The sequence below is a fragment of the Aptenodytes forsteri genome, unplaced genomic scaffold (genome assembly GCF_000699145.1).
Source record: "Aptenodytes forsteri isolate BGI_AS27 unplaced genomic scaffold, ASM69914v1 Scaffold221, whole genome shotgun sequence".
In the NCBI taxonomy this organism is placed as follows: domain Eukaryota; kingdom Metazoa; phylum Chordata; class Aves; order Sphenisciformes; family Spheniscidae; genus Aptenodytes; species Aptenodytes forsteri.
This window is the reverse complement of record NW_008794411.1, coordinates 73,036-98,335: the sequence shown is the minus strand read 5'-3', so window position 1 is coordinate 98,335 and position 25,300 is coordinate 73,036. Positions and strand designations below refer to the sequence as shown.

At 43.4% G+C, this 25,300-nt stretch overlaps 1 protein-coding gene across 1 annotated transcript in view; it reads left to right on the top strand.

Moving 5' to 3' along the window:
* The window catches only part of FRAS1 (Fraser extracellular matrix complex subunit 1), a 132,631-nt gene that overhangs the window by 42,659 nt on the left and 64,672 nt on the right, over nt 1-25,300 (top strand). Inside the window, 9 exon segments of the mRNA XM_009288822.1 lie at nt 855-998; nt 2,774-2,914; nt 3,342-3,482; nt 4,444-4,617; nt 7,221-7,361; nt 9,422-9,565; nt 16,949-17,101; nt 19,965-20,111; nt 23,702-23,848. Coding sequence (XP_009287097.1) covers nt 855-998; nt 2,774-2,914; nt 3,342-3,482; nt 4,444-4,617; nt 7,221-7,361; nt 9,422-9,565; nt 16,949-17,101; nt 19,965-20,111; nt 23,702-23,848 — 1,332 coding nt within the window.

The following is a 25,300-nucleotide window of genomic DNA, read 5'->3' as shown; positions in this document are numbered from 1 at the left end:
GTTGGACTCGATGATCTTAGAGGTCCTTTCCAACCTCAATGATTCTATGATTCTATGATTCTATTACTGCGTCCCAACCGTGATACATGGCTCACCCAGAGAGAAAAGTAGCTGGTATCTCAAGTCACTGAGGGAATGCCCCTTCTCTTCTGCTGGCAATGTCAAGGAAAAGATACGCAGTGCCTGCTGTACTGGACCTGGGACCCACTGCCCACCTTTCCCCAGGAATTACTCGGTCTGAGCACGTGAGGATTTCTGCCCTGCCCGACCAGATCGGCCAACAGCCAGAAGTCAGTTCCCTCTGCGCCGGTGCAGAGTCCTGCAAGGGCAGAGGGAGTTGTTTCTGGAAGTAGGCTGTCTTGTTTTTAATTTTGCAGGACCTTGATTGCAGCCCTGCAGTCTAATTCTGTGTTTGTACATGGAGCTGGGTTAGCGTCAGTAGTCGCTGCAAGGATCTGATCGCAGGCCTGTTTTTTAAGTAGCGTGTGATGGGATCTCTTCCCGTTTCCCTTTGTGCTTGTACAGCCCCTAGCACCGGGTCAAACAGGACTTAACAGGGTTACCAACACTCCTCCTAGTCTGATTACAGCTACAGAAACTGCTCTGATGTATACTGCATGTCATATTGCATGTACAAAATGAAGCTTTAAATTGTACCCATGAGATGGCTTGGATGAAGGATACTAACATAAGAAGAGCAGTGGCTTTTTGTTTTCTTTTCCCTTTCTGAAGCAGTGAATGCCTGTGAATTTAAGGAACAAAACTGCAAGAAAGTGAATTACTGCAAACTCTTCATTTTAAAGAGATGATTGGAAGTTGATTGTTTGTTAATCCTGCACCTTTCTTTCCTGCAGCTTGTCACGAGTCCTGTTCCTCATGCTGGGGTGCTGCTGAGAACAATTGTTTGTCCTGCAAAGACACATCACGCGTGCTAAAAGCAGGGCTCTGCGTGGCCAGCTGTGGACAGGGATTTTATACAAAGGATGGAATCTGCAGCGGTAAATACCTGTTTTCTTCTCCAATTGCAAGAAGTTTGAGAAATGCTCTGTAAAAAAGGAATCAATATTTCATTTAGCCGTGCAGCAGCTGTTATTTTATTCATGTCTAAGAAGCCAGGTGCACCTTGTGCACACATACCGGATGAGGAAAGCTGCTGTTTGTTTGTAAGATTATTAATTCATTTAAGCTAATCAGATGCTGAAAGGTTCAAGGTTTTTCCCCTCACTGAATAGCTTGAAAGCCTAACTGAGTTGTTTCTGAGGGCTTGACAAATCCATTTGTCTGCAGAAAGAAAAATGGCCTTTGCCAGCAGGTTTCTGTAAATTGATTATAATTCAGCATCACAGTAACTAATACCTGCACAACAGATGAGACTTGGGAGCTGGGAAGGTTTGCTGAGAAAAGGGGAAGAGATGGCTGGAGGGAGTTAAAAGACCTAAGTCAGACAGATCATGAAGAGGGAAAAAAATCTCAAATAAATAGAATCTAAAATTTGCCACAACCGTTCAGGTCAAGTCTGGGTTTCTGCTGGCAGCCACCTCCATCCAGGTGCTTTGAAGGACTGTCCAGCATAGTCAGTAGAAATGACGCAGGGGTTGTCTGTCTTCAGGCAGGTCTGTCTGAGCCACGGCTAGCTAGAGAGGCCTTAAAACCTGGAGCACGTTGACAAAATTGTTGCTATTGTGGCCACTTCTGGATGAATTTCACTTTGACCAGGTTCCCCTTCAGTTTGGTTGACGTCTATACCAGTAAATTTTACTCACCTGTGTTTTGAAGTGTGCAGGCTTGAAATCTTACATCTGTAGCTGAAAATCATTTAAGCTCAAAAGGAAATTTAACTTGGATGCAGCTCGGCCGTAATTTTGATTTTTATTGCCAGTGATTTCTCAAAACTGCATAGCTGTTCCTCGCAACCTCCAGGATTCAGGCCTTTCATCTTCTACCAAAACCATGCATTTTGATACCGAACTGGAGAGCTGAAGCTGTTTTAAAGGGAGGCTGTCTGACTGGTGGAAAGAAACAAAGATTGGTTAAGTAAAATGCTTGGCCCTTCTGAATATACAGCAGCAGTAGTGCTAGGGAAGTACAGTAGTAGTGACTTAGGGAAGCCAGAGTTTCATAGTGCTCTTAGACAACAGGTCCGTTAACTTCAGAACTGACTGCCTGGGAGAATATAGACCACAGGAATTGATAAGAAACATTATCATGCTTGATTTTAGATGCATTTTCACACTTAAAACTTTGACTTGAAGAAAAGGGGGAGGGGGGAAATTACAATTTTTTTGATCAACTTTTCCTCCATCTTTTACTTCCTGAACAGTCTGGTAACTGATGCTTGTTGTACAAAGATACGTAAAGATTTATGAGACGGTTTTCATACATCAAATTGTTCAGAATGGTGCTCTCTGTTCACAGACTGTTGGTGAACAGGAAAAACATACTACATCAGCTAGAGGGGGTTGTGTCGGGGTGGAGGGGGTGCTGGTGTAGACCCATTTCTGGTATTTGTACTTACTCAGAGTCCTAGACGGGATACAGGTCAGTGAATACCTTGTCTGCACTCACACGTCTACCTCCATGACTGTCACTGCTTATTCCAGGGAAGTGCGAAAGGTTACTTGGGCTGGAGAGGAATGTTTAAAGCTGCCTTTCTGACAAAGAAAGGACAAGGCATGGTTTGGCTTACTTTATTTTATCCATGTGGCCAGGTCGATGGCTCTGTTATTCTTTGCTTACTGAGTGCATTTCATTAATGAGCTGTCCTCTTTGGCAGCTTGTGACCAGTTCTGTGAAACATGCTATTCAGACCAACCCAGATGTTTGACCTGTGCTTCAGATAAGTTGTTACATGATGGGAAGTGCATTTCAGAGTGCCCGGACGGATATTTCCCAAGTAGCAATGGAAGATGCAGAGGTAAGAGGCGTATTTGCATGACCTTTTCTAAGGCTCTCAAGGCACCCTCCGCACGTTGTCTTCTTTTCCCCAGATGTTTACCTGTGGGGAGGGAATGTTAAGAGCACAGAAGTGCGAGTGGGGACAGGGAATTTGATTTTTTTGTTTTCTTCGGTTCACTTGTGATAGATTGTTTTAAATAACCTCTTTGCCTTGCGAAGCAGATTAATACACGCTGAGATACATATTCAAAACGCTGTGTGAGTGAGTTGTTACTGTTAGTAGTTATTAATACATGTGCACTTCTGCTCTCATTATTTCACATAGCTGAATATCATGCCAGCTGGGAGTTTTTCATTGTTGGCTGGAGGAGGCTGTAGTCAGCAACACCACTCTCAAGGAGAAAAAACGGGGTATTTCAGTTCTGTGTGCTCTGTTTCTTTATCAGCTTGTCATGATTCATGCTCCACATGTGAGGGACCTCTGGCCACTCACTGCACCTCCTGTTCCTTTCCTCTGGCGTTGCACCGGGGCCAGTGCCTGCTGGGCTGTGGAGAGGGTTTTTACCAGGATCATGACATCTGCAAGGGTAAGCTATGTACTTGGAGTAAGTTCCCCAGCTGCTGTAAACCAGTGTGTCTATATTGGCTTTTGTCGGGCTGTGCTCAGGAGTACCCACCTACGATACTGATCGTTTATCCTGTGCTGAACTGGTCAATGAGTAACTCCTGTGTTTGCCTGCTGATTTTTTTCTACTTTGAGAAAAAGCAAATTTTCTCAAATACTTTCTGCGTTCACACCCGCAGGATTTAGTGATCTTCGGGACTTTTTTTTTTTCTCTATGCTGTTGAAATAAACATACGTTGCTTCCAAGTTTTTCTTGACACTTAAGAGGTGGATGAAATTCTACACGCACCTAGTAGATTTGCTAAGACTGAGATCATTTTTGCAGCAATGGAAAACCTGAAAATTCAGAAGATGTATTTATGCTTCTTATGAGCCCTTCAGACTGTCACTTCTTGCTATCTCTCCTAGTGAGATTGTGTTCACCATTGCGGTTCCAGAAATTAAAGGAAAATTGACTGCCTGTGGCACAGTACTGCAGTTTTTTCCCAAAATTATTTGTTCATCAACTTTATTCAAGAAAAGAGCCATTATTTGGGAGTGGGGGGAAAGATGTCAAAGTATTTTTCTAAAATCCCTGTCCCATTATAGAAAATACAGCACCCCATCTGTTTATGGAACAGATTTCTTAGCTTGTGAGTTACTACAAAGTAACAGATTTCTTAGCTTGTGAGTTACTACAAGTCTCTGTCTGGTTACTACAAGTGTATGCTCTTTGCTAGCTCTTTGAGTATCAGACTGTCTACAGCAATACAAAACTGGAAAGAGGGATGAACAAGAGGACCCAAACCGGTTGTTTTCTCCCCTTTCTATCTCACGTTCACAACCAGATGCCCAGGTTTGCACGGTTGTTGGGCCTTGTCCATCTCTCTGAGAAAGCTGTCCTCAGAGCTGTGGCTCTGACTGCTCTCTTGACCTGTGCACAGGTTGCCACCCATCCTGCCGCACCTGCGTTGGCCCGGGGGCCTCTCATTGCCTGCAGTGCAGGGCGCCAGAGGACGTACTGCAGCCTCACCAGCCCGTGGAAGGAGCTGTACATGGCCTTTGCCTCTCTCGCTGCCAAGCCCGGTTCTACGTGGATAGCACAGGAGTCTGCAAACGTGAGTAGAGGATGGGAACAGCTGTTCAAAGCCTTCAGCACAGGGCTGCACTGGATTTTCGGTGTTCAGGGTGATCTTGTACGATGTTTGATTCTTACATGCTTTGAGGTCCTGTGTTTGCCTTGTGACAGTCATGAATGTTTAAACTCAGTAACTTTCAGAACGGCGTATACTAGTACTTTTGAGGGAAAATAAACCCTACATATAATTTGTGGCTGAAGGATTCAGGTACTTTTTTTTTAAAATTACTGTGTTCAAGTCTGCACAGCCTAGCTTAGCTTTCTTTTCACTGAAGTTGAGTATGTGATTTTTACCACTGACTTATTTTGAAGCAGGATCAATCCTTAAATCCTTTTCAGAAAAGACTGAGCTGTCTCCTTATTAGCCCGTGGAGCAGGTCAAGACATCCCACAGCAGTCATTTCTTTTGAGGAAGCTCTTCTGATAGATGCCCTGCAGCACACGTGCCATCACTGCTCCTGAAATACCAAGTAGGAAGCATTTCCATGAAGACTAGAGTTTGGAAGAGAGGCTAACATGGTGTACATTGGGGATATATGTGGTTTCGCACCACTTTGAGAGAAAACTGTTGTGGACTTCAGCAAAGAATGTTTACTGGGTGGATCAGCAAGCCAGTCTGTCTGGCTGTACAGAGCTTGTGGCAGCTGGTGTGGATATCTGTACAACAAGCAGTTGTATCTTGAAAATAATGCGGACAGAAGCAGGGTGAGAGGTTGACTGCGAACATCTTGTGCCAACACAGCCCACCCTAAGCCTAAGCAGAAATGATACTTTCAGAAGTGGCAATGATTTCCCTGTGTGGAAAGACCGATCGTAGAGACAGTGACTCTACAGATGTCTTTACTTAAGTAAAGTAATAGTAGTAACAATAGCAACAATACTACTGATGGCCGTTTCTTCCTGCTCAAAAAACATTTTCTAGAAGTGGACATAATTCAAAATCCATTTATTTTGATTTTTATCTCTTCATCTCAACTTGATGGAAAGAGTCTGTACAGGCTCATTTTTTTGCCTTAGGGGATCTTAAAAAGGAAGTGGCTTTTTTTTTTTTTGATGGAATGATTCTGTCTTTAACAGTGACCTACACAGACCATAAAGCGTCCAGTGCTTTGGACTGGTTCCTGAAGGCATTAGTGTAGAGCCTCCAATCCACACAGTGGCCGTTCCTTGGCAAGTAATGGGTTTTCTTGGCTGAGTCCAGGTTATGGTGTAGAAACTGAGTGAAGAAATCCGTATACCACTGCCTCAAATGGGTGAACAGACCTGTACAAACAGGCCTGAGCAGAGTTCGGTGGCAGCGCTGAATTATGTCATTGGGCAAGAATGCCGGCACAGCCCTTCATGTTGTTAGCTCTGCCGTATTAGTAATGGCATTAGAATTGTAGTTTGATTTATTGCAGAAGGGTGTGAAGATTCAAGATTTCAAACTTTGAGCTACCCCCGTAAAATACTCACGCAAAGTTTGTAGATGCACCTTTTTGAAAAAGTAAACCCACAACAGATGTGTACCATGCCTACATTATCTGTGCAGAACAGAAGCACGTTCATAGGTAGGTTAAAATGCTGGTTCTGAAGGTTTTACCTGTTCGGTTGTGAATTTCTCACCAAACCACAGAAATATCTCTATCTATATTTTTCTAATGCTTGAGATTTCCCTGATAAAACTGTAAGAAATTTCTCTCTGATACGGTTTGAGTCACTTGAGCCAAAGATAGTCCTGGAGACATTGCATTTGTGATGAGGATCCCTGACTTCTCTCTCTGGCTCCCTGGCAGACAGTGAAGTGTATTTGTATAAATCATCGTACTTCATTTCATTTCTTCTCTCCAGCCCTGTGTCTGTCTTGTCTCCCTAGAGGGCAGGAAGTCTCTCTTTGTGTTCAACGGAGACTGACACAGTGGAACCTGTGGCCTCGAGCCACTGCTCTAAGAAATACTAGGTTTTTAACTAATGAGTTTATATATTTATTTAATTGGATTACTTAGTTTAAGATGGCTTGTTTTAGGGTCAGTACCAGTAAAGATGAAGAAGTCTAACTTTTTAACTGCACTCTTTTAATTCTTGCTGAATCGTCCTTGTAATGAGCGTTCACTTCACTAGCTGTAAAGTCAGGTGGCCAGCCCACCTCTATGTATATTTGCTCTTACTGCTCCAAAATGGCTGATCATAACCATGCAGTGATGGTGGATGGAAAATCCTTCCTGGAGTAACTGTAGAGTGATAGTGAAAGATGATTTCAGAATCTGGTAAGTTAGCAGAACCCCAGAGCTCTTATAGGGAGGAGAACAGTATTACACGGCATTGTGCAGCTGAGCTTTCCGTTTCAGTAATGAATTGTGTGGGTGCAAAGAAAGATTAAATATGCAGCTATCTGTGGTTGTTCCTTATCTTCAAGAAATGTGCTATACAGCCTCTGTACTCCTGCTCTTTCTACCTTTCACAAGCAGAGAATCCTGTAAATGAAATACCTCCCTGTTGTCACTGGGGAGAAAGCAATCCAGCCGTACTCTAGGACAGTAACAACCAAGATAAGCTAGAACTAATTTGGCTCTCTCTGTCTTCTTGTTTTTCCCTTCCCTGCAGAGTGCCACTCCTCCTGTGCAGGCTGTGTGGGGAACACTTCCCAGGACTGCATGGCTTGTCTGTCTTCCCACGTCCTGCTTGAAGGCAGATGCCTCTCTGAGTGCCCAGAGGGGCTGTTCAGCCACGAAGATCACTGCTACTGTGAGTGCGTAGTGCAGGCACCTGCAGCTTATACTGCTGAATTTCATGGCATGCATGTTTTGTAAAGCATTTCTCAATGTGGTTACAGATGCTGTCAGACTTACATGAGGCTATTTAAGTATTTTCAGGGGAGAACAGGATAGTCTGATTTCAGGAAATGGAATCTCTTCCTAATGGGAGAGAGGCATACACATTGAATCATAAATTACAATCAGTTTTGCTCCTCTGGACTGTTTCCCTGAAGATACTTTGCGTGTCATTTCAGTAGGCTTGGGTGATGTTCTTAGCCAGCGCGCTGTGGCAGAAGAGGTCTTTATTGGACAACACTGAAGCAGGGGCTGCTTTTGTTAGGCTAGAAAAGCATATTGTCCATATGAATTAGCTTTATTTTTAATCCACTGCTGGCTATAGGGCTGGGTTTAGAAGGAAGGAATTCTGCGGATACAGGAGAAAAGCCATTACATCTATGAATATGCCTGATCAGTAGTGGGGACAACATTATTTATTTGTGTGTCAGCTTTGCCCACCAGTCAGCAAGTGGCTTTCATTCAGCTTGTTTGATCTCATCTAAGCAGATGACTGTGACTACTGACCTTCTGAGTGACTGCAACGATTAAATCCTGTTTGCCACTTGCAGAAAATGGTGGCCTTTGGGGTATGCCGTTCATTATGAGCTGCTAAGTACGATGGGTGAGGAAATGCAGGCCTTGAAACCGGATTAGTCCCTTCAAGGTCATCTGAAAGTTGTGTGTTGTTTTATAACAGATTCATTGGGTCAGGCATCCATGTATCTGTTCTGGCAGTAGGAGAAATTTACTGGTCGCTTCCCTGGGAGGCCTCAAGTTTAGAGAGAGAAACCTCTTCTAAAGTCCATTGCTCTATATATTCAATTTATTCATCCAAGGAACAACTCTATAAATACATTTATTTGGCAAGCCATTGTAAAGATTCATCAATTTTGAGGTTGTGTACTGCCACCTCAGAGCTGAGGTAACTGCTAAATGCTGCATTATGCAGTTTCAGGCTTATGTAAATGTCTTAGAAACAAAATTTCACTGTCAGGAAAGTGGCATCTTTCTGTATGCTGCCAGCTTACATCTCCTGCAGTTTTTGAACAGCGAAGCTCAGTTAATATAGCTGTGTCTAGAAAATTGATTCTTCCTTTTGAACACTGGATTCATGGGCATGATTTCTGAGAAGCTGAGAAGGTGGTGGGACATGATGCGTTAGGTCTTAAACACTGGAGCCTTATGCTGTGGCAGCTGTGAAACGCCCAGCTTCCATGTGGGGAGCGAGCAATTATATGTAGCCTGGGGGAGTCCTGGGGTGGGAGATTTTTGAAGTTGTGTGCTTTTATTCATAGAAGAGCTTTAAAAGTAGGTTTTAAGAATTTTTTACAGATCATTAGCCTTAGTATTTCTGTCTCCCTCAGATCTGTAGCATGGAAATCATGGAAATACGGCATCTGTCTTTACAGCTGGAAGGATACAAAAGCAGTCTGAGGGAAATATTTTTGAGCAATCTTAACCATATTGTCTGCAATCTTTTTGTTGAGCTTTTAGCAGACAGAATAGCTAATGAGCTGGCATGGCATTCAGGTTTTATAGGTTTCAGTTTGGGAGGGCTTTGTGCAGAAATCATTCCTGGATTTTCCACTCGTGAATATCAAACTCATGCAACTATGATGTTCATACAATCCCAAGATGTCTAATTTATCTCCCCTGTGCATCCCATTCTCTTTCTTACGTGCACAAGCATATGCTGGAGGGAGGAATAAAAGGGCCAATCTCTTTATATTTTGTGTAGATCTATACCTTGATTAATGCAGAGAACAAATCGCATTTTTAAACTGACAACTCATTTCTCATCTTGTTTATTAAAAATGAGGATGTAAGAGCCTTCCAAACCACACCTCTGCAGTTACTGATGCTATTAGATTGTGTTATGTCCATGTTTTGTAGGAGTAAATTATTATTACAGGGGCTGGCTTTCTGGGGAAGGGAGAGTGTAAGGTGGACTATACCAAGAGCATAACAACAAGTGTTGATTTTCTTCTCCAGCCTGTCATCCATCCTGCAAGACATGCCGTGGCCCTTCCGATTTGGAGTGCTTAACCTGCCATCCCCATGCGACTCTAGCTAGTGGAAAGTGCAGGACTAGCTGCAAGGAAGAGCAGTATCTGAACCTGGTGGGATATTGTGTGGGTAAGTAAGAGGAGATGGTGTGGGTCATACAGTGTGATGATCTTTCTGTGGCATTAACCAGCTACTTGAGCACACACCATGAAGAAATCAAAATGCCTGTTATGAGTAAAATGTCACACAGATGAAAATACCGTGAGGAAACTCTCCAGTGTGCATAGTATATAGCAAAGCCGCTTGCCACTCCTGCTACACGTATCTTCACTAGAGCTGTGGTGAAGTCAATTGCAAATTGTGCAAGGCAGGTAGTAGGGAGAGGGAGACAAGGCTCTCCTTTGCCAGGCTTGCTGCTGCACGGTTTGGTGTGAAGACTTGAGATCACATGTATGGACCAGTATGTCTGGGAATCATCAGAGCATTTATATACTTATTAATATCATAATGAGCATGCTCTTAACAACAGGATGGGCTGCAGCTCTGCTCTGTTGAGTGGCGATGCGCTTGCCTTTGCCAAGCCAAGCGCCTGTCTGTGTCTTGCTCCAGACTGGGCTTTATAGTATACAGCCTGTCACTGTAGAGCCAAGCCTGGGGGACCCAGAGCCAGGAAAGCTGCTTAGGCCCTCCACAGAGCTTCCGTAAGGTGAGTTAAGGAAACATTTGTGATTCAGAGAAGCAGTTTATAGGGCCCTAAAGAAAAATTGGCACAGCTAGCATTGCTGTGTGCGTTTTTGGGAGGTAACAGGATTTCTATATAAGGGTTATACTTTGTGGGTGCTCGGTGCCTGCACTTAAGCCTATCATCAGAAGCCACTGATTGCATTTATCTGTTTAAAAAGAAAAATCACTTTTAATCCATGACGCAGACATGTATAAACATATCCTGGGAACTGCTCCAACAATTTCTGAGCTCTATCAAGCCATGTTTTTCTTTATCAAAAAAAGATATGGTGTGTGAGGCTTAATCTAGGCTGAACAGTTCCAAATGTGATAAGGAATCCTAAGAAAAGGGAAAAATACATTAGATGTAATAAATATATCCATTGAGAGGCTATTGTTCTCAATTTAATACAGATTATTCCCCTTCACAGAGACTTCTTTTTGTTTACCTATGTGTGTTGGGGGTTTTTTTTATGAAAGACTTGTTTCTTTGCTCTCCACAGATTAATTTTATGAACCATTTCTTCATCTTCCTTTTCAACAACAGTTATTGTTTTGTCTGCAGAGACAAAGAGAGGGGGGAAACAAAGTATCTGAGGAGTAGGAAAATATCCTAAAAGTGTTGTACAGCTCCTTAGGTATACAAGAAATCAGGTTGGGGAATCAAGGTGTTTCATACAGTCAAGTAATTACAATATGGAAATAATTCAGCATTTCAGTGTAAAGAGCTGTCTCTGTCCTGTAAAATTTCAGGGGCTACGACGATACTTATTAATGTCCTGTCACGTCATAGCTGTATGCACTTTATTTCTTCCAATTATTTTCCCATTACTTTGCATTATGCTTCCTATGAAAAAAAGCCTGTGGAAATGTGGTCTTCCAGCTGTAAATTTCATTGGAAGAACTTAGTACCATTTATCATAAACCAGAATTCTTTCTGAGGAGGGTTTACTCTGCTGCTTGCTGCGTGCTGCGTGCTTTAATTATCCCTTTTAGACTGCTGTTACCTGTAAGTTTGGCGAGGCATCATGGAGCAGTAAGTGTGCTCCCCAAATCCCAGGTGATTAGGTAGATGTCACAGTGCCTGGCAATAGTGAGGAGCAGAAATTGGAAACAATGGGCTCACTCAGGCAATGTGGAGGGCAAGGTTTGACCTCCAGATGCGCTACGCTGACAGTGATGAATCGTCTGCTAAGAACCTTGCCTGGCTTTCTGGGCTCCAAAGCAATTGCAGTCTGGTGCTGCATCCTTTCCTTGCAAATGAACAAGCTTTACTTCGAAGCCCTGTAGGTCATAAACATGGTCCACTGTTCCCAGACTTGTCTTCTCAAAGTAGAAACATGTTTTCAAGGCTTGGTTCACAGTGCCTGGCATCATTGAGTGTCCATAGAGTTTGGATCTGTGCCCCCAAAACAGGAGAGAAGACCTTCCAGGTGCAACATAGTAAGAGCATAAGGAGATACCTTTCCTCCTCCCAGCTCTGACCTTAGTCTTGCTGTGTGACTCACTTGTGTCAGTCCTGCCTTCGGGAGGCCGGTACAGATACTCCTTGTAACATAGGAACCCGTAATGTTCACGTGGTCATGCACATAGATGCATTGATGTTTCTTCGTCTAACTTAAGTTTTGAAAATCCTTGTAGAGGAACATAGTTATTTGTTGCCTTTAAAAAAAAGTTGTGCTTTGGTCTTGGATCTGCAGTCTGAAGCGTGTTGCTCTTTGTGCCAAATTTATGTCTGATGTTTAAGCAAAGGATGTGTGTTGCCAGGTCTGCTAGAGATAAAGAGCTCCACATCCAGGTTGTTAAATTTCACTGATTCTTCTCATTCAGCACTGATTGAAATGCTAAGTTTGCCCTTGCAAGTTATTAATTACCAGTTAAAGAGCAGCTGTCCCATAAAAGAGAACATTAAAACCCTTGACACTTGCACAATATATGATTTGCATCAGAACCTAACAAAGCTTCTTCCTTTGCTTCCCAAAGTAATTTTTTTTTTACAGTTATCTTCTCATTTATCTCTAATTCCCGACCCTCCAGGCAGGACTGTGTTACGACTCATAGGGACTGCTGTGCATTATAGCCACCTGTCATACTTTATGGACCTGCAGGGGAAAGTCTTTCATACAGGATGCAGAAAACCAACTGTCACTTGAAACCATTGCCTGTGAATTAACGTTGTTGTTGTACATGCTGCCTGAATGAGGATTGGAACATTTGCCTTGTTAATAGAAAAAAAAAGTATGTTGTTTTCAGCAGTTTATCAAATAAGCATTTCAAATGTAAGCAGAAGAAAGACAAAATGGCCTCAAATTTCGAAAGATCAATGAGTTTCTAAGCTCTGATTTGGGCACGGTAAATTTGTGTCAGTCTTCCTTGAGAATGCTCAATTTATGAGTTTTATTTTATAGCTAAAGTGTATGGACAGGAATGTGGTTTTGGCTTTAGCAGTCTCCTGTTGAGTCTCAGGTCTTCTGTGTTTTTTGTTTTCCCAGTTTGAAAACACTCCCTCTTATCCAAGACAACGTCAGCTTCAGGAAACGTTGCAGTCACCAGGCTGAAAAATAGCACTGCCGCTAAAACTGTTGTCCTGCTCTTACTTTCCTGATTTTAATAAATCATATGCCTGTCTTGAGGCTTCCTCATTGATCTTTTCCTGACTTGGTGGAAGGGTAATTAGAAAAATGCAGAGGGACTGTGCAGCAGCCAAAGAAAGCAGTTCACAGACTGAGCTCTACTGGATGCTCGGCTGAGGCTTAAAAGGATGCAAAGGATTACCTACCAGAATTAGTAGCAAGGGCAGCTGGCGTGAAATGAAAATCAAAACATCCACGGATACAGTATCCCCCAAGGTCCTATCGTAACTTCCAACTGCATCTTCCTCGAAAGGGAACTCCCCATCCCCATGTTTAGCTGCTCAGGCCCTTGCTTTCTTAGGCTGTGTGCAGTTGCGAAAATGTTCAAAGATAAACCAGAAGAGCTCACTCAGGAGGATACCTGTAACAAGCCTTTCTGCCTTGCTCTTAAAATTCCAGAAGGGACACTCTGACAACAAGAAATACATTCAGCTCCTTGTGAAGTTAATGAGCTGTTGCCGTACTCTTAGAGAGTCATTGATACCATCACAACGAGCTGGAGTTTCTCTGAGCAGAGCAAGAGGGAAACTGGGGGCTTTGCTCCACTTAGTCACTGGCGTGTAACCTCCTACAGAAATTAACAGCTGAGCTGCCAGAGGAGGAAAATGGAAGATCATTCCCCTACTTTGGTCTGGGCTCATTTGTGGTAGTCACCATCCAGCTGGATTTCCCACCTTACGCTGCCTAGAGAAGCTCCCACCCTTTTCAGAAGATGCGGGCAGATCCCTGCAAACATGGTTGCGCTTCACCAGGAGTTCACCTCGCTTGTTTGTGTGACAAATTCCCTTTTAGGTCTTCTTAAAGGAGAGGAAAAAAATCCCTTTCCAACAACCAAACCAAATCAAAAATCCTTGTCAGTGCTAGGTGTCCTTCTGAATCAACCATACTGATTTTCTTTCTGGATTTACTGTAAGGTGCTAGAGGACGTTTGCATGCTGACATGCCTGTAAATTGCATGGTGTTTTAAGTACTGATTTAAAGTAGTACTCTGTTGTAAACCTCATACCTTACCTTAGAGTATAGTACGAAACTTACATCAGGAAATTTTTTTCTAAAGAGCCCTTAAGAGGGGAGGCGTATTTAAACAATACAAGTGGTTGATTGCTTAGCAAATGGTGGAACTGAGAGGCAGAAATGCCTCTGGTTTCCTTTATGAGCATTCACAAACATTTTAGGGATAATTTTGTCTCCCCAAACAGCCTTCTCTATCTTGACAGGCAGGGGAACGGTATATAATACTTTCCATATGGGAAGGGCACTGTTTTCTTTGTTTCCTTTGCTTGCTAAGAGAAAGCTAAAGAGGGTGTGGAAGTAAAGTAACTCTGGAAGTGGCAATCTAAGTCATTATATTATACTTTATAATGAAAGTTGCTTTATAGGAAGATCAGTGCTAGGTAAGGGGGGGTTTTTTTGCATAGGCGTGAATTGACAAGGAGGAAATTAGAGCCAGCTGAAAGGGTTGCAGGAAGAAGTTTTGTTTGGACAGTGGGAGGCAAGTCAGTAGTCTCAAAAAGATGAGTAGGGAGGCTTTGGGACTATGAGCGAGGTGGTGACATGCTGCCCTGAAGAATCCGGTTTGGCTACTGGAAGAAGTCTAAGTAACTGTGTTGTACTGACCTGCAACAAACATGGGACGTGAAGCCTCCAGAAGTCCAAAGCCTGCAGGCAGTAACTTGCCCGCTAGCTGAGCTGGAGTGACGATTGACAGGGAGAAGGCAGAAGCAGGAAACAAATACGGCTGTGCGGTATTATTGAGAAGCATAAAGAAAACACTCCGCTTCTGTTAGTCCTTGCTTCAAAGGGAGCCTGCCGTGAAAAATTTAAATAATCTTTTCCAAAACAAAGGACTCCAGTTCTTCCTTTACTCTCACGAGATCCCCAATGTCCCTCAAATTCACCATGAGCGTCAGTTCCCGTTTTTTATTTGGTGGTGTGTGCTCTTTGATCTCCAGGCTTGCAAAGGAACAAGAGAGTGATGGGGCTGATTTATCCTAAAACAGTAGCTGAGAAAAAGAGCTCTTTCAATACATAGGAGCAAACAGAGGCTGTAAAGAGAAAACTGTACTGCAACGGCACCTAGTTTTGTAGGTACTTAGCTTTTTAAACATTAGTTTGGGAGAGCCTAGTTATTTACAGTAGATACTGGTTATTTGGGCACCCTTAGTTTTCTCTGTCTCATTTTTATGCCCTGTTTATGCAACCTATTGACCGCACACGGGTGTCTCTTTTATTCTCGGTCTCTGAAAAACTATTGCTGGGTTTGGTCCCTTATTGCATCTAGCCAAACTCTATGAGAGACCAGTGGCTCCAGCAAGAGATTAAACTGGAGGAGTATTATTTTAACAATAAAGGGAGTAGACATATTGCCAGGTAAACATGGACGCATGAGAAACTAATTGGATTTACGTTAATTTTATTGAATATAAGTGCATAAAACTCTTCACCCCACCGCCAGCCCTGTGCATACAAATTACATATGGGCCTTTTGGATGATATCTTAGTCCTTGCTCTCTGTGGTGAGCTGTGTGTGATCCTTTCTGGCTTCAGTGAGGCTACAGATAGATGGCAGGTCTTTCCACTCTGATGTCAGCGCAGGTCTGGGATCTTTGGCTCTGAAGATTTATGGGATGATGCCTTGGGTATTGAGTTCTTCTCCTGTGCAGTCAGAAGCTGCAGTACGATAACCCCCGTAAGCTGTACCCCTCTAAGGAGGTTTGTTTTGAGGTTTGTCACTGAGTTTGAGAGCATCACCTCACGTGCTGCTTTTCTTTTCTTTCTTTCACTGTCCTGACAGTGGTGGATTGAGAACCTACACGGTCACTATCTTAAGCATAATGTTCCTTCTTGCTCACCTTCACCTCCCCTCTGGCTGCTAATTTCCCATCTGCAAGGCTGGGAGTGTGGGGCAGAAACCAGATAGATTATATATACCCTGTAAAGTCAGGAGGTGAAAGAGGCAGCTGCTTTAAGGACCTTGAATCCCTGGATGCAGTCAGAATTGCATTCATTTCTGAGCTGCATCTGTGCTTTTCCACCGGTGTTTGGTAAGAATCATCTATGTGTATCATATAAGAGAAGTCAGGCTAGGGTTAGACTCCAGTCGCTATTACGTTCTTGCAGGTATGCATGCAGAATTCCCCCGGACTTCTATGTGAGCCTGTCTTCAGCTTGTAAAATTAGATTGCCTGACAATCTGTAGTAGTGCTGTCACGAGAGACAAAAGACGGAAAGTTGAACCTTCAGTAGAAATCTGACAAGAGGCCAGGTACTGAAATCAAGCCTCATTATTACATTTCTTTCAAGACAGTCGTCATTTCCTTTATAATTTTCTGAATTACCATAATGAGGATTAATTTGGCTTCCAGGTTGCCTTACACTGCACTGTTGTGCATACAAAAGGCTTGTTGTAAAACCTTTTGAAGCGCCTAAGTTCAGGCAGAGGTCAGGAGACACAAGCTTATGTGCTGCTGGGGGAAAATGAAAAAAGGAAAAGGTTTTGAGGCACTCATGCAACTCTAAATGCTGCTCTTGGCTTGGCTTTGAAGTCTGCAGTGGCCTCTTCAGGGTATGGATGTCTCATTTGTGTGGGAAAATCTGAACAGTAAGAACTATGGAAGAAGGTCATACGGCTGTGCAGGTTGTGCTCTTCGTTTTTTGATGGTGGGAGCAGAGGGAGATGAATGCCTACAGCTGCCAGCGTAGTTTATTAAAGATAAACCTCTAGGTAGAAGCACCTAAAATCAGAGAAAGGTTTGGGGAAGGCGAAGAGCTTTGAACTGGCTTTGTACAAAGCTTTCCCAAGCTCACTTAAGGGTGGGAAAGAGGGTGCTTGAATGGGGCAGGAGAGATGTGGAGAATGTGGTTGCTGAGGAAAAGTGAAAATGTTGTGATGCTCAGGAAGAGCACAAGAAGGGGATGAGGGCAGGAGGAAAGGAACGCTCCTTGAATGCGGTAATTTCTGGTCATCTCTCTTGCAGACATCTGGAAGTGCAGTGTTTCGCACCTGATCCCAGCCCTTGTGCACCAGATAGCAGGAAGGGGTTCTGAAAGTTACGTCCCTAATATCTTCCTTGAGTTCTCAGCAGTGTGTTTCCCCTTAGCAGTTCTGTTTTGTCCATCTGCGATCACAGTATCGGTTATTCCCTGCTTCCTTTAGACTGCCACCCTTTGTGCCGTCAGTGTGTGGCCAACCTGCGGGACACCGGCAGCATCTGTCTGAAGTGCCAGAACGCCCGTCACTTGCTCCTGGGAGATCACTGCGTTCCTGACTGTCCGGTGGGATACTATGCGGAGAATGGTGCCTGCAAAAGTGAGTAGTCCTTACAGATGCCTCAAGTAGCTGCAAGGGACCGCCTGGATCCTTGCGAGATGCTCCATGAAATGGTTGCTATTTAGTAGAGAAGCTTTGTCCAAGCTGGCAGGACACTGCAGTGGGAGCTGGGGGTGTCCTGGCTAATAACTCTGCCAGCTGGCTGGGAGCACTCTCTCCTTGCTGTCCATAACCTGTGTCTGCTTTCAGACTGTGAGTTCTTTGAGGCAGACAGTACTATACTGTCCTGAGCACGTGCTGAGGTTAGTGGGACCTAACCCGCTGTTACAATACAATTAAACAGTGTAATGAGTACCAGGCAGCAGTATGCTTGTGAGGAGGAGGTGAAGGTGAGTTTTTCTCGTTCTGGTAAACCCCATCCCTCAAAGATGGTGGCACAGAGAATAGGATGACAGTACACTATGTTCTATGTAGGGTAGCTACCCTGAGATCACTCCTAGGAAGAGATGGGCTTCTTAAGCACAATAAAGGATAACTTCAAACAGAGACTTTTCATCTGCCCATCACCAAGTCTCCAGTTTGTGTGGTACCAGCACAGTTCTGGGATGCTGACACTTGAAAATATTTTCTGGATACGTGCTTCGAAGGGCCGTGCAACGTTTGCTCACAGAAGGCAGAACTCTTGCTGGTAGCAACTTCTCAGGACGTTTTGCAGCCTGAGATGGAACATCATCCTAGCTAAGGTCTCTCATTGAGACTTGTCTTGCTACAGTAATGGTCCAAAAGGCGATCATTCATAGCAGCTTCTGAAACAAAAAGCCAATTTCATTCAGCCTTTTAGGCTGGCATGATAGATGCAGCGCTCCAGCTGCGTGGGTGAAGCTGCACTGATAGCACATTTTATTCTCTAGCCTTCTGTGCCTTCACCTATCCCTGGATCTCCTCCAGTTTTTGTTGTTGATGTGGTTTCATATTCCGAACATTGTCTGAGCTGCTTTATATTTCTTGGACTCTTAGAAGGAAGTACGTTGCTTTTCTTGTTATGTGGCCGACAGAAGCATATTAAAGCTCAATGTGTCTTACGCTGAGCAAAGGGTATTGCAGTTTCTTTTAAGAGGAAGAAATCAAGACAAGAAATTCTGCACATTAGAATTAAGATGCAGATGCTCCCTTTGCAGGAAGTGGCATTTCCTAATCCAGTCTAACAACTGATGGTTAATGTTTCAAAGCTTCTCTCAAGCATTCTGGGAGCTGTGTTACCTGGGTTTGGCAAAGGAAATTTCAGAGACGTATGAAATATACTCTGTGTCATTTCATTGGAAAGACCCCTGAGAGAGATATTTTGCCTTCCTGGAAATTTAAGCCTAGGGATGACATTTCTTCCCTTTGGTATAAAGGTTTCATTTAAAAGAAGTTTTGCATTATTCAGACTGTGTCAAAGCTCATACTACATTTTGTGCTAGCTTTTAAGATCTCCAGCACAACGTAATGCAGTCGCTTCTCTGATTTCTTTGCTCACTTTCACTCATGATTAATTTGGCCTGATAGGTGTAATGATGGCATCAATCTTTAGGTAAAGGCCTATCAAGAAATAAAACAGACTAAGAATGTTGTGAGTATGTACCCCCTTTGGAGAAATTAATAGGATACATTGGCCTCATCCACTGTGGTGTTTTAAATCTCTTCAGTCAGACTAAGAAGCACAAGAAGTGGGGGACAAAGGGATGGAAAGGAAACAGGGAAAGAAAACGAGGGGTGGCATAAAAATATCTCTTTAAAAATGCAGGGAAAGAAAAAGATAGTAGTGTACTTCCTTACTGGAGGCAGTCAGTGGGATTGCTGGCTATGAAGAATCGCAGAAGGATCTTGTAAGACTGAGTGTCTGGGCAGTAAAGCAAGGGATGGAAGTTTGGTATAGGCAGATGTAATGATGCACACAGGGATACCCGGTTCTAACCTCACATACAGAATGACGGCATCCTTGCCGTGATCTTGAAGTAATGATCAATCAGCCTGTGAAAATGGCATCCCAGTGTTCAGCAGCGTTGAGAAAGCAAATGAAATGTTAGGTGCTAATACAAAAGGAAAGAGGAATAGAAGAATTCATTCTGCCGCTGTCTAAAGGAGCTGAGTGCTGTGAGCAGTTCTGCTCATCGCAAAAGGGAAGGGCGGCAGGACAATGTGGGGAATGAAGGGCTTCTGTACAGTGGGCAACTGAGTAGGCCACAGTTCTTCAACCTGAAAAACAGGAGACCTTAGGAGGGAGGAAATATGATGGAGGCCTACAGAGTCATGAGGGAAATGGAGAGAGGGCGCATAGAGATAGACTGTTCTCTGTCAGTGATGCTTCTTGGAATAGGTAGCAGCTGTGCAACTCCTGCCGAAGGGATGGATGTAAATCTTCAGGGAGGTGTGGAGCTATGAGAAAAGCACTAGATGGTTCCTAAATAGAGAAGGCGCATCAGGCTCGGGAGGATCTGACCTGAAACTAGTTGAGAGAAAGCATGAGAGGGAGGTACTGATACCTGCTTGCCCTTTTTTTTACTCTTTTCTGATAGACAGGTCTTGGCCAGATCCCGTAGGGTTGTTCTTAAAGGAGAAGGGAAGGTTGAAGAGAAGAGGGATGGATAAAAAGAGAGAGAAAGGAGAGGAGGGGAGAGAGCTAGTGTGCATGGCACACAGAGCACAAATAAAGCCATTTAATCCGTCTGTCACAAGGTGGGTTGGTTGTGTTTCTGCTCCTGAGCGCTGTGCACCAGTAAGGGCTTAGACTTAGTAGGAACTTTTGGTACTCGATATCACCATGCTCAGCCTCTGAGAGTGCTTCTGCTGAAGCTTGTGATACTTGCTCGAAGAACTGCTTTTCCTTGAACAGAAACACTTGTTCTTGATGTCTCTACAGGGTGTCACCCCTCATGTAAAACCTGCACCGGCGGGGGTCCTTCTTCCTGCTCTTCCTGCAACACCAGCCTGGTTCTCTCCCACACCAGCACGTGTGTGCCAGTCTGTTCCCCGGGATACTACAGGGACGACAGGCAGACCTGCAGGCGTGAGTGTCTCTCTCCAAGCCATCTCTCCTTTCCACAGTGTATTCACCGACATGTCTTTTCTTGTTCCTTCACTTATTGTTCCTCTTGTCAGGAAAAGAAAGATTTCAAGTGCCTAAAAATTCGATGTGAGTTGACAGAGGTAATTAGCTGCCTTAGAAACAGAGCCTACAGCATGGTTTAAATTTGAACACAGTTGCAGATTTGTTATCGACTTCAAAGACAGAAGACTGGGTCCCGTAGTAAAAAAACTGCAGGACAATTTGTGTAGGCTTCCTTGTTAAGTTGTCTAGGTGGTATGTAGAGGAGTGGCCAAAAGTACTGGTGGATTCTGGGCTTTGTGAAAACTTGACAAGCTTAGACCGGTTTTAATCAATTCTTACTAAGGCAAACCCCCTCCCCACTGCACTTTCTGCCAGTACCTGCCATGGAAGCTGTATTAAGACTGTAGCATTTATGCCACATTTTTCACATGTGAAACCTCAGTAGAAACAAGGTACAGCTTTGTAGGCACAGCCCCGACTGACTTGAGCTGTGATATTTTTACCTCCTAATGATCCGATGCAATTGATCTGGTGTTAAGTCCAGTAACATTTTATCCTGCTCCTGCTATCCCTTATGAATCTCTCAGGGCCTTTCTTTTCCTTTATTATTCTATGCTCGCTCTGGCCCTGACATCAGTTGGGTTATTCTTCACATAATTGTTTGGCTTGATGTTCCAAAATGCCAAATTATATGGCCCAGAGACATAAAAAATATGAAAAAACCCTGCTTGAATTGACCCACTATAATACGCACACCTAAAAATGAGTGAGCGCTTAAGTGGTTTGGTTGCTGTGAACCTGAACACTCAGATTTGTTAAGTCCTGTGTTACCCTGATTTAAATTATCCTGATTTATGATAAAATAACTCTGTTGCACTGCACTGAGTATAGGTATCAGTGTCATACTATGTAGACCCAATTTCTTTACTGATGAGGTCCTATAGGAGTAAGCTGATATGGTTGTCAGCTTTACCTGCCTTTTGTTGAAATATATGGTTCTCCTGAAACTATTATTTCCATCTTATCAGCGGAAATGAAGATACCTTGCATAAGTTCAAGGGAATAGGTGGAAGACTTTGTACCATTCTGCTGTTGACAGAAAAATTGGTTGTTCAATAATAATGAAGAAAGAAATGTAATAAAAAAGATGAATAAAAAAAGGAATTGTGGGATTCTCCCTGTCTTGGCTAGTTTCCTGCAAGCTCTACAAGATATTCACTGTTCTCTCCTGCACTATGGATTCTCTTCTTGCTAACTACACCAGAATACCTCCCTTCCTAATTAAAATGCCCTTTTCTAATGAAAACTTTCCTATTGATAGCTCCTCCCTCAGGACATCGTGGTAGAAATGGAATGTTCCTGAGGACTGTACCCTTCCTGAATTTGGTTCAGCAGCTCAAATGCAAATAGATTTTTGCAAGCAAATTCAACTACTCTAATCTCTTTATTGCAAATGGCTTTTAAAGAAGTGTATGTAATCCTTGTAGCAGGAGGCTCAAGGCAAAGTGTGTCCATACGTTGGAATTTTTGTCATTCCAAGTGTCACTTGTGCCTTTTCAAGTGAAGTACTGCTGATAAGCCATGTAGATATAAACTGTCCCAGGCTGCTGGAAAACTACCACTTAGAGGTAATGAAAATGGTTTAAGCGGAGGTTCGCTGTTAGGCTGAGAAAATTTGGTCTCTCTTAAATGTTTATTTTAGTCGCTTTGTGCTTTTGAGGAACTCGGGTTTGGAATAAAGTTCAGAGAGATGCTGAGTGCATGTATGGACTCTGAGAGATATTTTTATACTCGGTGACATACTGGCCGAGGAACAGTGCAAAGCTTAACAAGTTCTTCATGGGTTTAAAAATGCAGATATGGAGTCATGCTGATAAGCAGACAGAATTGCTTTCAAATACAGTTTTCGCTTACTGTTCTGGCATGCCTCCGTGGGTAGCCTGATTTCTATAGATTTACACCTCATGTGGAATGTTTTACCATACTTTTAATAGTTGGCTTTTTGTAGCACTTACAAATAGTAATTTTTCCATGTAGTATTCATAAGTTAAGTGAAATCAGAGTGGCACCAGAGCACCTAAAGACAGCTACTAGATTCTTTAGGTAATTCATTTGTACCTCAATAAAATGCAGACCTGCTGTGACATTTTTTAATGAGCTGAAACAAGTTTTAGCTTGTTTGAAGGGCACTGGGTTCCCGCTTCAGTGAGAGCAACATAGGTATTTTCACATTTACTTTGGTATTTTGAGGTTTTGTCATTATAAAACTCTGTCTTGAATTAAAAGCAAATTGAAGTGGATTTCCACAATTAGCATATCACTAAATTAGCATTCCACAATTAGCATATCACCAACACAATACCGCAAGTAACATGTCGGTGTTTAGCACCTGAACTGTAGTCGCGCTAAATAGCATTCCACAATTAGCATATCACCAACACGATACCGCAAGTAACACCTGAACTGTAGTCGCGCTAAACCCTATGAGATGTTTTGTTTGTTTTTTCCATTAAAAATGGCCAGCTATGCTTTATTCTTTAGTTTAAACACTTGGGGCTGTGTTTTCACAGCTTTTTTCTCATTTATCATAAGTACAGAATTGAGCTTGGGCAAAGATTCTGACTCCATATGGATTTAGCGACGCTCAGGGGTAGCTGGCTGGGAATTTAGCAGTCCCTTTTGCATTCGCCATCATTGTACTGGCCAGCAGGGCAGTTACGGTTGTTTGTGTAAAGCAGACATGCGAACCTCCATGAGTTTTCTGCATATTATTTTTGTAAAGTTTCGTCTCACCAGAGTCAGAGCGAGGTTTTCAGTGCATAGGCAAAGCGCTAGGAAATATTCTTTGTCTTTCATAGCACATTGCTATTAACTCTTCTGCTGTGAGTTAGCTAAGAGCTCTGACATCAGCACTGAGTACACTTGGCTGTTAGTACAGCCTCCTGAGAAGGTTAGACCTGGACATCAAAGAGGTGAGTTGAAATATTCTGAACCCCCTGGACTTTGATCCTTTGATTCAGTAAATCCCTGAATTATTTTTTCCTGGCATCTTTATTTGCTCCCTATAGCTCCAAAGTTTCACACTGCAAATAAAAAGGTGGAAACATTAAGTGAAATTAAATGGGCCATTGGTCCCACCGAGGTTTGCTAGCTGGATTGCAGCAGTCTATTATGGTCTCCTAATTTGTGCATTACGAGTTAAGTCTGGAATCGTATGAAACGCAGCTTGTTTAAAGAGAATAAGAAAAACAGAGATGGGGAAAGCTCTTATTTGCGGATTTGAATTCAAGGTCAGTGTTTTACCCTGACCTGTCCAGAGGAGAGTAAGAAAGTGTGAGGAGATGTAACGGGCTATTCCAAATGGAAGGAGGCTTTTTACATTTTGGAGGCTGTGAAAAGGAACGTAAGAAGCAAAAACCACTGAATTCTCCACAGGTGTCTCTCAAAGAGGACAAGAGGAGTAGCGAGGCTACAAGATAATACCATTTTTATTTGTACAGTTTGCTGGTGCATCAGTAATTACAGTTACTTTCTTTGTCTTTCCACAGCTTGCAACAGCCAGTGCCTGAGCTGTGAATCAGCCACTGGCTGCACGTCATGCAGAGATCCAGCTAAGGTCCTGTTATTTGGAGAATGCCAGTATGAGAGCTGTGCTCAGCAGTATTATCTGGATTTTTCCAGCAAGACTTGCAGAGGTGAAAAATACATTGCTAGTTTAAAGAAAAAAGAAAAAAAAATTTGCAAGTGCCTTGGCTAAGAATCCGTTACGTTGCAGCAGGATCTGTGCAGGTGGCCTGCTTTAAAAAGTGTGTGTGAGGGGGGGATTTGTTCAGTGACAGACCACTTTTACAGTTTTTTCTCTTTTTCGGCAGTGTGCTGTCACATACTTCAGCCTTTCAGTGAAACAAGATTATTGCAAATCCTTCTCTCGTAAATGATTTAGTAAGTGAGCCAGCAAACTTTTCAAGGGTCAGGTCCAGCAATTCATTTAGTCATGGGTCAGCTGAATAATGAGTGAGCTTACTAGGCTAAATCTTTTTTAGAGTGCTTATAGGGCCTTGTGTACTTACCTGCTTCTCTCTTTCTTATTAAATACTGCATCACTGGATGACTGCAGAAACAACAGTTTTAAGTGATTTAAAAGACACAGGACTTGAAAGATTTCCAGAACTCCCAAGGAGAGTGTTCCATAATGGAAATAAGCGAGGATAAGATGGCTTTATTGCAGCTAACACCACTAAGACCAGGATATAATACAGATGACTTGTTGTTAGGTGTTCATTTCTAGCTGGCTCTCTCAGTACCTGAACCTAGCTTAACCGAGTAGCATCTGTCCCCTTAACGTTGCCGTTCTTCAGGGAGGTGACATTGTCTGGTGTTTAGGGTGTTGGAATGAGGCAGGACTCTTGTCCTGGCTTTGTCTTGGATATGCTGCATGGACTGGCGTAGTTCGGCTCACCTCAGTGAGTCCTTTTTTCCCCCCTCTTGCTCTTGCCCATTTGTCTGTCTCATCAGCCAAGTGTGTCCGTCATTAATTGCTGATACGGACCCTCTTAAGTGCCACCAAGAAACAAACAGTAGTGTTGGCAGCCTGAGTAGTCCTTGGGCACATGTGCATGGTTGGGATTCTGCTGAAGACTGGAGGGGAGATAGTACGAGGGCATGTGAAGGCAGGTCTGGTCCCAGCTGGATCCAGTGTGTTTCTAGCCAGTGAACTTTCCAGAGGGGCATTTGGACTGTGAGGGACAACGATTTGGGCCCCTCACTACAAGAAGGACGTTGAGGTGTTAGAGCGTGTCCAGAGAAGGGCAACGAGGCTGGTGAGGGGTCTGGAGAACAAGTCTTATGAGGAGCGGCTGAGGGAACTGGGGTTGTTTAGCCTGCAGAAAAGGAGGCTGAGGGGAGACCTCATCGCTCTCTACAACTCCCTGAAAGGAGGTTGTAGCGAGGTGGGTGTTGGTCTCTTCTCCCAAGTAACAAGCGATAGGACGAGAGGAAATGGCCTCAAGTTGTGCCAGGGGAGGTTTAGATTGGACGTGAGGAAAAATTTCTTTACTGAAAGAGTGGTTAAACATTGGACTAGGCTGCCCAGGGAAGTGGTGGAGTCCCCATCCCTGGAGGTATTTAAAAGACGTGTAGACGTGGTG